The 13,819-nt window shown below is 39.0% G+C and overlaps 2 protein-coding genes across 2 annotated transcripts; both read right to left on the bottom strand.

Annotated features, from left to right (window-relative positions):
- Positions 1–677: 677 nt before the first annotated feature.
- LOC114356861 (uncharacterized) lies at positions 678–3,126 on the bottom strand. The gene is made up of 5 exons (XM_028310226.1): positions 2,941–3,126; positions 2,638–2,799; positions 2,148–2,309; positions 1,426–1,629; positions 678–1,070 (listed from the first exon to the last, which is right to left on the bottom strand). Exons 1-5 carry the CDS (start codon positions 3,112–3,114, stop codon positions 855–857), a joined length of 918 nt encoding a protein of 305 aa, XP_028166027.1. The 5' UTR covers positions 3,115–3,126; the 3' UTR covers positions 678–854.
- A 3,938-nt stretch (positions 3,127–7,064) lies between these two features.
- LOC114356860 (calphotin-like) lies at positions 7,065–13,784 on the bottom strand. The gene is made up of 7 exons (XM_028310225.1): positions 13,688–13,784; positions 12,494–12,529; positions 9,536–9,683; positions 8,949–9,110; positions 8,285–8,446; positions 7,650–7,841; positions 7,065–7,444 (listed from the first exon to the last, which is right to left on the bottom strand). Exons 2-7 carry the CDS (start codon positions 12,517–12,519, stop codon positions 7,118–7,120), a joined length of 1,017 nt encoding a protein of 338 aa, XP_028166026.1. The 5' UTR covers positions 12,520–12,529; positions 13,688–13,784; the 3' UTR covers positions 7,065–7,117.
- Positions 13,785–13,819: the final 35 nt, after the last annotated feature.

The raw sequence follows: 13,819 nt of genomic DNA, 5'->3' as shown, positions 1-13,819 counted from the left end.
CGCGTATGGCTTAATCGGATTTCCTTTACGTGGCCTCTAAAGTATGGTCATTTTTCTCGGGATTTCAGGCAGGCTATCTCTTCTTCCACTTGTGTCCTACCTGGGAACAAAACTAGGACCGCCAGATCTAGAGAGATCGCTTATAAACTTCTTAACTTCTTTATACATTGTTATTTTGGTATTTATTGGTGTTAGAAAATTATATTATTTTTAAGTATTCCCAGTAACTCCGTATTCCCAGATATCTTCGCGGTCTCATAAATATCGCGCTTTCCTAACGACCCGAAGCATTGTGAACATACCTTTAAGTAATATTATTTCTGAACGAAGTTTTCATTTGTACAAAATATTTGATAACTTTCGCATCGTAGTGTTGATGAATCGGTGTGGTCTATCTTATCCACAGATACGAGTATCATTTTTGGTTTATTGTTTTGTTTAGTTTTTGAAGAAATTATTTTACCTCTGAATCATATAAGGAAATCGTCTAGTATTTATGTAATTCCGAGAAATTAAGTAGTAGTGATCTATTTCCTGTTTTTCTGATTGAATTCACTCTATTTACAATAAATTACCTAATAAGACATAAAATAATATAAGTATTTGGTTCAGACCTGTTAAAAATAGTTGGGTGTGGAAAAATAAATAAGTTAGGAAAATAAATTAATAAAACTTCATTATTACTTATGTATTTGGTTTATTTTAATCATCTTTAGGGTACATCAGGCAGGTAGGTCTCATCAGTGAGAGCAGAGATGTATTCAGGGTGTTACGCGAGTTTTGACGGAGATATTCGTTGAGATTGCCCCAACAATTTTACTAAGGGTAATTATTTTATGAAGATCTTTGTAGCATTAGACCATGGGGGCGAGAGCAACCTCAGGGGTGGGGAGAAGAGCCTCAATGGGCAGAAGGATGGCGTCGATCGGGTTAGCGGGGCCCTGGACAATCTCGACGGGCTCAACGATGGCAGGCTGCTCAACAATGTTGATGGGGCCAGGGGTGATTTCGGGGACGGGCTGGACGGCGATGGGGCTGGGAACGGGGCTGGGGGCAACAACGTCTAAGTCCTGTGAACAAAAAAATGAAATAAATAATAATAAACATCCTTGGACATTTTACACTGCGCTTCTAGTCCCAAACTAAGCAAAGCTTGTACTATGAGTACTAGACAACGGATATAAACATACTTAAATACTTTTTTTTTTTGTAAATACATACTTATTATAAATAGAAAACACAAACAAACAATAGAGTTTCTTGCGCTACTTCTTCTAAGCACTGACCTATTTATTGTCCCGATTCCCGAAGCAGTGGTAGGGTTATTACTGGGACGTGTAAAAGTTATTTTTCAAAGCCTGCTTGCAAAAATTACCAAAATAAATTATTTTTCTTTCTTTCTTTCACAAATAAAATGAGTTTTACCTCTGATCTCTGGATGTTCAAGATGATCTGAACAAGAGGGTTGGAAGCAGACGCTTCAGGGGCAGGGGCGACGGTTTCAGGAACCACGACGGGTGAAGGGACCACAATTGGGGCCACGGGGACAACGTCGGTAACGTCCACAGGGGTGGGGGCAACACCACCGACTACTCCCAAACCAGCGGGGAAGGCGACAACAATACCGTCCTGAAAAAAGGAAAGTATTTAAGTAACATTATTATTATTATAACTTACTATAGATAGGATTAACGTACACACAGCCACACTGTTAACTATCCATTTCCATTTTTGCTCCCACTCTCATCAAATGGCGATTCTTTGCGATAGAACGAGACGACATGACAGGCAATGGATAGTAACACTGTTGCCGATGGTACCTTGTCATGAAAATTATCGATATTTTTTTTTAGGATTACCTTAAGATAACTCCCGTTAGCCCCTCGTACTAAGCTAAAATATGCTTATATGCTTGTGTCACTTGTGTCAAGCGGAGACGGGGACCGAATCCGCGTTGCCCGGATCGGCCAGTCCGACCCCTTCATCGTTTGGCTATCGTGGCTTATTCAAAACCGAATAGTCCTATTTGCAATAAATGTAGCAATCATATTTTTAAGCTTAGATTTTTAAAGTTGTTTGTTTATTTTATCAATAAGTCAAATTGCCTTAGTCAGAGGTTACTTAAAATTGCCTAGAATAAAACTTACCACATCTTGGCCGCCGAACAGGGCAGACATGAGCACGTTACCAGCATGCTCCAGGTAAGGCACCAGGGCGGGGTTGGTGGCAGGGCTCGACAAGGCAACGTCCAACTCGGACAGGGTCATGTAGGTGATTTCCAGGGCAGGGACCATCAAGGGGATGGTTTGCTGCAGACATATAGTTGTTTTAATTTATCATGAAAAATTATATGAAGAAGGTCTTCTTTCATAAAGAAAGAAATTAGGCATGGTTGGTTAGGTACTGTAATCTTGCACAAATAACAATCGCGAAAGTTGAAACGTGAAATAAGAAAAGACACTGAACACCAATGACCGCAATTTCACTTCATGTTCTGTTCAGGCATAGGTTTAGGTGATTCACCTCAGTCAGACTGCACCTACACAACTATTATCAAGTGAAAATGCGGTCAAAAAATACTATGACTACGTATATGGGCATTGAGTTTAAAAATCAAGGTACAAGTCAGGTACTTACAATATCTTCTCCAGCGAACACGGCGCTGATCAGCTTGTTGAAAGCTTCCTCGAGGTGGGGCACGAAGACAGGGTTGATGCTGTGGTCGAGGAGAGCGGCTTCAAGCTGATGAAGGTTGTAGTTTCCAGAAACTCCAGCAGCGGTTTGGATTATAATGGGGCCCTGGTAAAAGAGAATAGAATTTATTTCACAGTTCTTCTACTTTCATTCTTGTTTTGAAACTTTCTTTTTATTATATTTTGCACGTATTTTCTGCGTTCTTTTTTAGCATGCTTCAGTTAAAACTATTTTGCGCATCTTCACCTCCAATCCAGAGAAGATGTTGTCCATAACGTGGTTCAAGGCCTGCTCCAGGGTGGGCTTGAAGGCAGCTTCGGTGATGGGGCTGCTCACAGCGCTGGACAGCTGGGGCAGAGTCCAGCCCTGGGAGGCAGAGGCGACGGCGCACACGGCCGCGAATACAGCGAAGAACTTCATAATGATTTATATCTGAAAAATAATGATTATTTGACTGTAACCTGTATGTGTACTTATTGAATAAAATAAAATATTATTTTTAATGTATCTCGGGTAAGTGCAAAGGCGAACGCACTCATTTTCACGTGTCATAGTGGAACGGTGATTCAATGTGTTCAATATTCAACACCCTTTGATACGACAACAACGGATATCTAGTCCCCAAAAACATAGTCCAATGGCATTAGGGCATATGCATGTTAATATTAAAACTCGAACTCGAACTCTACTCTCATATTAAATCTAAATGGCACTGTTTGAATTTTTAGGGGTTAATTTATCACGAGTCTTTTTAGATAATTAACAAAATAATAAGTATTGTTAGTCTTACCTCTCGTCGAAAACTTTGCGTTTTTCGCAGAAACTAACGCTTTATAACGTTTCTCAAATGATAAAGTCTATCATAAATTATCATATCAAAGAGTTATAAAAAATAAATTAGCAATAAAATATACTACTCGTAGTGACGTATGTGACGACAAATTTTACTACTGTATTGATGTAAGTTTTATTTTCTTTGGTTCATAATATTTATTTCCTTAGTTAGGTACACATCGGAACTAATATTTCAAAGGCCCAAATTACTGTGTCTATTTGTTTGTTACGTTTTCACGCCTAATACTGAATTAATTTTGGTGTAGAGTTAGAGATAGAATCTTGTCCTCGTTGATTTTACCTACAAAAAATAAAGTGGTAAAATACTTAGTTAAAGAATTTGAATTTGAATCATTTACCATAACAAGTATCAACACCTAGGTAGGTACTTACTTCCTATAGAGGCCGACAAATAGCATCTGTTATTTATTCCGTAATTTGTGTCCAAAACCAATTGTTGTATCATAAACGCCTACGAACGAACATCCTTGGCAGTTTTAATAAATTGTCAACGGTTATCTGATTCTACGGAGCCTAGGGGTCGCCACCACTAGGTATCTTAGTTATTTTCGAAACAGTAAGTAGGTAGGTACTTACCTATCATTATTTTTCCATAAAAAATCCAACAATTATTTGTTTACTGTTCTCATAGATGACTTAAGCCGTGGTAATCTTAAAAGATTACAACAATCCATTTTATTGTTAGTTACAAACTGCAATGTTAACACATTATCTAATGCTACGTGTGAATGTGTTTTTAAGTTATACATAATCTTTTGAATTGGAGGCCTGTTTTGATAAAAAATATAGTTTTTGATTGATCAATCAAACCTACCTACCTATAGAATTACAATTTGTTTAGCTTTCCAACGGTGAACGTGCGAACGAGTGGTATTCTTGGAGAATAGACTAGACTCCGCTCGCTCCCTCAATCTGCAGGTCTTGGTTTCTATTTCCAGGTGAGATACAAATTGAATTGACTGTAGAGTAGTTTTGTAATTACAGACTTCGTTTCCATCAGAGGACGTCCACGGTTAGAGAAAGGTTGTTAAATTCCTTGGAGGAGGCTCTATTATGGAACTCCATAAAGACCGGTCCTGCGCTGCCCACATCCAGGTGCTTTCCGCGACCTTCACTTGATCATCCTAGAAGTTTTAAAAAACCCATGAAGGCTGTGATACTAAGACTATGACCTCAGATGTACCTACCTACCAACCCATGCGAAGGTATATTACGGAAAACCAAAAAACTATCAATGAGTATCAATCATAGCTCATGAGTTTTATTTTATTTTTTTATTTGAGTTAGGTACCTACTATCAACTACCATGTTCGAATCCATCCTGGGGAGGAAGCAACAGACCATTTTGCTATACCTAATGTATGTACCTACCTATACGCGCATGAAGACTACAGCGAATATTCCATGTGAAGTAAATAACAGTCAGTATTGGATGAATGAATGTTTTAAACTGCCAGTCTAGTGGGCAGTTGTTAGTTTTATTCGTCTCATTAGAAAAATAATTCAAATAGATTTTTAGTACTTAAAAAAATAAATTCTCTGGTGGGATTTGAACCCACGACCCTTCATAAAATGTTTTAGATCCCTCAATTATGAAAATTGTATTTAATCAATTCAATCATTTCATGCCCTAAATGCGACAACCAAATCACTCATTCACTCGATTCACTTGAACTCAATGAATGATAATTTAATTTATAACTTCCGAACTAACAAATTCATAAACTTTCTTAGTCATAAAATTGACGCCTGTATTCACAAACATTACCTACCTACTATGAGGTCTCACAGTGCGCGTGGCCGCACAGTCACAGAGCTCTATTCAATGCTGTGCGTTCGATTTTCTGCTTCCCTTAAGCAAGCATCGTTTGTGAATACGGGCGTGAGAACAATGTCAATGCACAGTTTCAAGTTCAAGTGTAAAAGTGCTTTTTTAAAGCCTACTTACAGAAATAAATGAGTTTTACTGAGTTTTTACAACCTGTGGTTACTCCTACCGAATGGTTTGACACGACATATCGATGGCTCCTACGTATAAGGGCGAAACTGCCGCTTAAGCCTTTTTCCAATTATTTAAGCAATGATTTCACTTTGCTCTAATCTATAACATCAGTAAGAAAAAAAAAATTTTTTTCCATTAGATACAAAATAAAATTTTAGGCAAATAGGCGTATGTGCAAAACTACGCCACGTATAAAGCCCAATCATACGATTCGTCAATCTATACGAGTAGTTGCTTACATAAACATATATTTTTTATAATCCAAATCTTAAATAAAGCCATGAAAATATTTAGCAAATTGTTTTATTTATAAATTATGACACATTATATAGTTATTTAATTTTTAGCGTTAAGAGTCGCATCTCAAACTAATTTGAAAATTATAAATAACTTGAAAAAATCCAACTGCCTAAGGCATCGTGGGTTCAATTCCCGCCTTAGGCAATTCGATTTTTTCAAGTTATTTATATTTTTTAAAAATATGACACATTATGTTAAAAGACCTAACTAAATCTCGAGCACAGTATATGGGCGTATTTGCGTTAAAACGTAAAACGGTACATTAAACGACTTTTTCTAACTGATTTATTATTGATATAGCACATGATAACAATTAAAATAATTACATGCATAAATAAAGAGAGTAATCGCTTAAAATATTATATTTACGTTGTCATTTAAGTCTCTTTACGTTGAACAATATACATAAAATTATAGAAATATGCCGACGTAAAAGGGCAATGCGTAAAATCTCAAAATATATAAGAAAAATATAAAAATTGATAACAGCAGTAGCAAAAGCATTACATGTTAAGGCTAAATGTGAAATTTCATTAAATTCGTTTTAGTAGGTCAGAAGATATGACCCAAAAATATGGTTCTGGCCACTAAAATGGCTCTCCTGTAAAATTTACTTTTTTCACTTACGCCAGTATACGTAGGAGCCATCGATATTTTATCTTTCTGTTAAATGCTGGTTTCTGTTTTAGTGAAATGAGACAAAATAGTGTTTTATATGTTGATATAGAAGACATATTATTTTATGAATTGCAAAAAGGTCATAGCAGACTTATCAACTCGGAAAGGGATCAACACTCAGAGAGGCCTTTCGCGAGCGTTACGGTGCGCATAGGTGTGCATTTCAGTATGGAGTTTCATACAAAGAATACTGACCGCCTCGAGCTGATACAGTTACGATCCCTTTCCAGGTTGCTACGTCCTTTAATCTAAAGTACTAAATTATAAACCCCTATCACATTATCAACATAATCCTTTTGCAGGTGATTCAAAGATCACCTTTATTTTCGATGCATGATAATCAGGAAAATAAATAATAAAACATATTTTAAACTGAATAATTAACTTTATTTTTCATTCTCATTTTCCATAAAAAAATATCGGAATACAAAAATGCGGTTTTGGTAAAGTTTCGACGGGAGAGAACACTGTTTCGATGGGATTGCCCTAAATTTAATTTTCCACTGACCGTCTTTAAATAAAAGTAAGAAACGGTTTTATTGATGAATAAATATTTATTAGATTCACGGTCTTGTGTACAGTTGTGGTTTAGACAGGGATTGGCTGAACGGCGATGGGGCTAGGGATGGGATTAGGAGCAACGGGGCTGGGACTAGGGATAACGGGGATGGGCTGAACGGCGATGGGGCCAGGAATGGGATTGGGGGCAACAGGGCTGGGGCTAGGGATAACGGGTATTGGCTGAACGGCGATGGGGCCAGGGATGGGATTGGGGGCAACGGGGCTGGGGCTAGGGATAACGGGGATGGGCTGCACGGCAATGGGGGGGTTGGGACCGGGGATCGGTTGAACGGCGATGGGGCCAGGGACGACGATGGGGCTGGGGATGACAGGGCTGCCAACAACGCCGACGTCCTGTAAACAAAAGAATAACTTCAAATACCTACCAATCATTTTTTTCTGCTTAAACCTTTATGATGTTATATTTGCCTGTTGAACCAATTTATGTGGCATTAAATAATTAATTATTAAACAATTTTTAACGATAAAAAGTAATTTGTGAAATACAAATTACTAATAATTTTATTTTAAAAAATTAGCTACTTGTTGCAATATTTACCTGGGAATTTTGTACGTTCAAGATGATCTGAACGAGGGGGCTTGAGGAAGAAGCAGGGGGGTCGGTAACGACGGGGGCAGGGACCACAACAGGGCCGGGGACCACAGGGGCGGCTTCCGCAACCTCCACGGGGGTAGGGGCAACTCCTCCGATCGCTCCCAAACCAGCGGGGAAAGCGACAACAATACCGTCCTGAAGAAAACACAGTTTTCTATAATCAATCCTAAAATTAATGGAATTTCTTATATTTGTTTTCGAATATAAAAATCCCTCATACCTATTAATAACAAGTCCTTGAACACTGTTTTAAAGTAACATTTCCAACTAAACGTCACTGTAAAACAGTGTTCAACTAGGGTGGGGGTTTAAGTTTTGAAAAAAGAATATTTACAGATTTTATTTCAGTTATTTATTATTAAGATCAATAGATACCTTTAGTATCTTTACATCAGAAGACTAGGTACCTACTCCAAGAAATTAATATAACAAAATCTAGAAACTTGTCAAGTCCAGTCTTAGTTGCAAGCGTTTTCAAAGTGGAGCGGCTCCGCTTTAAAAACGCACTCACTTACTTAGTTACAGGAATCTTTCTAGAACCAACGACTAACATCAATACGGTTTCTTCAACCACTTACCACATCTTGGCCGCCGAATAGGGCAGCGATGAGCACGTTACCAGCGTGCTCCAGGTACGGCACCAGGGCGGGGTTGGTGGCAGGGCTCGACAGGGCCACGTCCAACTCGGACAGGGTCATGTAGGTGAACTCCAGAGCGGGGACCATGAGGGCGATGGTTTGCTGCAGACGAAATATTCATAGATAAGAGCAATTTCCCACGGCAATCTAGTTATAAGGGATCCAGTAATGCATGATCCTGCAAAAAACTGCACTGTCGTGTGAACACACAAGTGCGTATTTAAAATTCTAATTTCACATTCAAATGGATCGGATTTTGACGGGACGTTTTTACGTGGGAAAGAAGAATGGAAGTGTAAACAAAATCATCAATTTGCCTATCGTAAAAGGTCTTCCTCCTCTCTTGTTCAAAAGAAGACAGGAAAAACCATTTCCTGCCCTTCATTGAATGACTGGAAAGATACGAAACCTATTCCTTTAATACGCTTTCACAACTTTACGATTATCGCCTAAGTAAGTAAGTATGTAATTTTTTTCTTCGAAACTTCAGAAATACCTAGTTGTGCCTTAAAAGGATAAGTTACAACTTTAAAAACCCCGTCAAATCACGAAGTCATTGGAATCCTTGGGGCTGAAACTTAAGAAATGAAATTCTTCTACTTACAACATCCTCTCCAGCGAACACAGCGCTGATCAGCTTGTTGAAAGCATCCTCAATATGGGGGACGAAGACGGGGTGGATGCTGGGGTCCAGGAGAGCGGCTTCCAGCTGACGGAGGTTGTAGAAACCAGACACTCCCTCAGAGGTTTGGATAGAGATGGGGCCCTGGTAGAAAAATATGTTGTAAAAAATCATAGACCTAGGTAGGACTTTGCTAGCTCAAACTGTGAACCAGACACAGGTAGCAGCAGTAGGTAACAGCAGATAGCGTAACATCCCTACGTTGTTGACGTTCCACCAGCTCGCACCAAGCGTTTCGCTAACTATGCGAACAACTCCTATAACTAGACTGGAACTCGTTGCCTGCTGCTGTCTTTGCCGCACTCTCTGGGTCTCGAGTATCTTCAAGGCGAGTGCGAACATTTCGGCACTTACAGGGCAGGTATGTACCATCCTACACTGCATCTCACTTTATTTGAGATGTCCGTATAAAAACCACTTTATGCCAAAAGACTCGGTATAAAGGTGGAATTCATATCGCTAGTATTTAAATAAAACACTACACTGTGTTTTAAATCACGCATTCTCACTTCCAGTCCAGAGAAGATGTTCTCCATGACATGGTCCAGGGCTTGCATTAGGACCGGCTTGAAGGCAGCGTCGGTGATGGGGCTGGTGACAGCGCTGGACAGCTGGGGCAGAGTCCAGCCCTGGGCGGCGGAGGTGACGGCGCACAAGCAGTGCCGGATTAAGCCAGCGCGGGGCCTGTAGCAAATTTCTATCAAGGGGCCCTTGGTTTGCTTTAGGTTCTCAAGTTTAGGGTATTAAATGAAACAAAACTGTTATCTACAAATGAACTTTTCTTGATTTAATGTGGGCAAATTTAGAAATAACACTTTCAATATCAACTTCTTTAAGGAAATCATGCTCTACGAGTATATTCAACAAAGTAAGATGATTAAGACGTTCTTGTCCCATCGTGTTCCTTAATTAATTTTTAATACGTTTTAATGTTGAAAAAGAACGTTTGCCACTGCAGTTAGTGATCATGAGAGACATGTAAATGCGCAAGGCAATTTCTAAGTTTGGAAAACACGATTCTAAAGAATTATTTATTAAAAGTTTATAAAATTGCTGCTCCAGAGGCTCCTGTTCCTTGCTGTCAAGAAGAGTAGCCACATCTGTTTTAAGATCAAGTAAGTCAAGTAAGTCAAGAAATCTGTTTTCAGAAGCTCTGCAAACTGCACTAATTCGCCACCTAGGCTGTTCTCCAAATCAATTAACATACTGACAGTAGTTTCACAGTTCATTTATGAAAACCTTTTATATTATGTTCGCAAAAATATAGAGCAATTCACGAAAAAGAGCGATTTGCATAACTTTAATACAAGAAACAAAAATAAACTTGCCGTTCCAAATTTCTAGGCCAGTAGAATTAGATTTTGAATCGGAAATAATTCCTACAAAAGATTTTATTGCTTTAATGGCTTCATTGGTTGCCCATTAAGACTCTACTAGGTTTTCGACTTCGACGGAGTTGTGCTTAAGTGGTGGGGGCCTCCGAAAGGGGCGTTTTTTCGGTTTTCCGGTTATACCGCGTAAAGGACTTACCGTATCGAAAAGTGGTCTTCAGGACGGTTAAAGGGCACTTAATTCTGCATTGAATAAGACCAAATTCATATGTTTTGGACAAACCGTTCTCGTGCTTATCTTCGACAAAGTAGAAAATGTACGTATAATTAATAACCCTCTCTATGTCCAATAGCTCGTCACCCGCAGGCTCCCAAGCCTTGTAAAGGGCCGCCTTAACCAGCTTATCCCTGTCAAGGCTCGCGAGTTGGATTCGCTTATCCTTGTTCGTCCCAGCCGATCCTTAACTGCGGTTGCTGCACCTCTTCCTTGCACTCTCCTGAACGACTCTGTGTTATCTACTATGGCTGCCCCTCTTCCTTGTACCCTCCTGTACGACTGTATTGCTTAGCCGTATGCCTGGTCCAAGGTTCGACGCCAAAAATCAACAACAACAAGTTCATATTAAAACGCTGAAGAGTTTTTTGTTTGTTTGTTTGACCGCGCTAATCTCAGGAATTAGTTGTTTGATTTAAATAATTATTATTGTGTTGAATAGCTCATAAATTGAGAAAGGCTATAGGATACATACAATCACTCTACGACTAATAGAGGCGAAGCAGTAAAGAAAAATGTTGCAAGCACGGGAAATAGTATTTAAACTATTTTCACGCGTATGAAGTTGATTTTGTGGCATCGAACATTGGACCAGGCATACGGCTAAGCAATACAGTCGTACAGGAGGGTACAAGGAAGAGGGGCAGCCATAGTAGATAACACAGTGTCGTTCAGGAGAGTGCAAGGAAGAGGTGCAGCAACCGCAGTTAAGGATCGGCTGGGACGAACAAGGATAAGCGAATCCAACTCGCGAGCCTTGACAGGGATAAGCTGGTTAAGGCGGCCCTTTACAAGGCTTGGGAGCCTGCGGGTGACGAGCTATTGGACATAGAGAGGGTTATTAATTATACGTACATTTTCTACTTTGTCGAAGATAAGCACGAGAACGGTTTGTCCAAAACATATGAATTTGGTCTTATTCAATGCAGAATTAAGTGCCCTTTAACCGTCCTGAAGACCACTTTTCGATACGGTAAGTCCTTTACGCGGTATAACCGGAAAACCGAAAAAACGCCCCTTTCGGAGGCCCCCACCACTTAAGCACAACTCCGTCGAAGTCGAAAACCTAGTAGAGTCTTAATGGGCAACCAATGAAGCCATTAAAGCAATAAAATCTTTTGTAGGAATTATTTCCGATTTAATTCATTTTTGTGTTTAATTCTACTAGCCTATTCAGACTGCATAAGATTGGTAATTCATTTATGGGAAAATGTATTATATTCTTTAATAAATTACCACAAACTGTTGTAAACTACCCATTGACCATTCATAAATTCAAAGCACATATTAAAAGTACCTTAATGAAAAAGGGCTACTATAAAGTCGATGATTATTTAAAAGATAAAAATGTTTGGGATGCGTTACTGCCTAGCTCGCATAAATATTTATAGTTAACTTTGTACATTTTAAAGCCTGTAAACCTTTGAAAAAGAGGCAGACAATAGTGACTGAGTTTCTTGCGCTGCTTCTTCTCAGCACTGGCCCATTTATTGTCCTGAAGCAGTGGTAGGGTTAATACTGGGACGTGTAAAAGTGCTTTTTTTAAGCCTATTCACAGAAATAAATGAGTTTTATCGATTATAATTAAACATTAGAACATTCACGTTAAAAAGTTCGTAAAATACCTACCTACTTATTTTTATGATTTAACGTGATGAAATAGAGTTTTAGATTTTCAAGTGAAAGTAAAGCATAGCCTAAGCGCTTCGCGTTTAAGGCATGCGAGATATTTTACGCTCCTATCTAAATTAATCTTTTTTTTATTTCGGTCAGACAGGCGTTGGAGCGCGGGGCCCCCAAATTCGCGGGGCCCGTAGCATTTGCTACTCTTGCTACGTGGCTAATCCGGCACTGCGCACAAGGCCGCGAATACAGCGAAGAACTTCATGATTTTATGTCTAAAAATACATGAATGCCATATAACATTAACCACAACAAGAGAACCCATCTATCTGCTACTTTTGGACCCAGTTAGATCCAAGAGAAAAAATTGGGCCCCTAACAGAAAACAGCCAATGCGCTTAACGAAGTCCTCAATTGGCCTATCAACAAATGCAAAACTTTAAGTAGGTATGATTTTGGGTTATTGGTAAAAGTTTCAAAAGTTGCTTTGTCATCAACTTTAGTTATTATCTACTTATATTTATAGTAGTCATATGAACGCAAAGTTAGTTTCTTTAAAATTTTTGTAATGCTTTTTAGGAATTTTTGTAATGCTTTTCAGCAAAGGTTCTTGTTTTGTACTTTATTGTGATTTCAATAAAAATAATTATATAAATGTGGCAATTTCTGCTCGTTGATAATAATACCTACCTAATGCTGCTCTTACCTCCCGTCGAAAACTTACTCTTTGTGCACTAATGCATCGTTTTATACCATTCTAAAATGATAATCGTGTATATCATAAATTAAATAATCATATCAAAAAGTTGTAAAATAAATAAGATAATAAAAAATACGCCAAATTGTTTTCATTTATGAATCGCTACTTTAGTTAGTTCCCTCGGTACCTACACTCCGCAGTAAGCCCTTCTTTCTCACTGGGTACCTACCTACTCTAGACACGTGAGGGCCCCGCATTGGAGGGGTCAATAGTATGCTGTTAATACCACAGAATAATAATGTACGTCGTTAATATTCCTAACATATCATTATCCCTTAAGAAAATGGACCTCCTTGATCCGGCTTATTCCACTATTATTTATTTATTTATTCCCCGTTGACAATCTCCGTTAACGCCAATTGGAGCTCATAATGGGGATAAATGAACTAAAAAGTTCATTAATCCCCGTTATATTACGATTTTATTTTTAACGTAATGGGGAATTATGAACTATAAAGTTCATTAATCCCCATTATAAGCTCCAATTGGCGTTAACGGGGATTGTCAGCGGGGAATAGTGGAATAAGCCCTACCTATGTGCCCAGATCCCCAGTAGGTTAAGTCGGCCCTGCCGATGCTCCCCAGTTCCTCACGCGCATTGCTAAAGCGCTTCTTTCAAGCAGGTACCTACTACGAGTATTAATTCTACAACCCGGTTGAGTTAAGCGCGCACCTGACGGCCGTGACGTCACGTCGCTCTGGTACAAGCGGACCAAACGCGAGATGTGCGGGTGAGCGCGAGGGAGTCGCATTCCTGCGAGGTACGCAGTTAACTTGACTGAGTTATAGTTAACACATCAACGTC

Source organism: Ostrinia furnacalis, unplaced genomic scaffold (genome assembly GCF_004193835.3).
Source record: "Ostrinia furnacalis isolate ACB-3 unplaced genomic scaffold, ASM419383v2 OfSCF2991, whole genome shotgun sequence".
NCBI lineage: Eukaryota > Metazoa > Arthropoda > Insecta > Lepidoptera > Crambidae > Ostrinia > Ostrinia furnacalis.
This window is presented reverse-complemented; position numbering and strand designations above follow the sequence as displayed.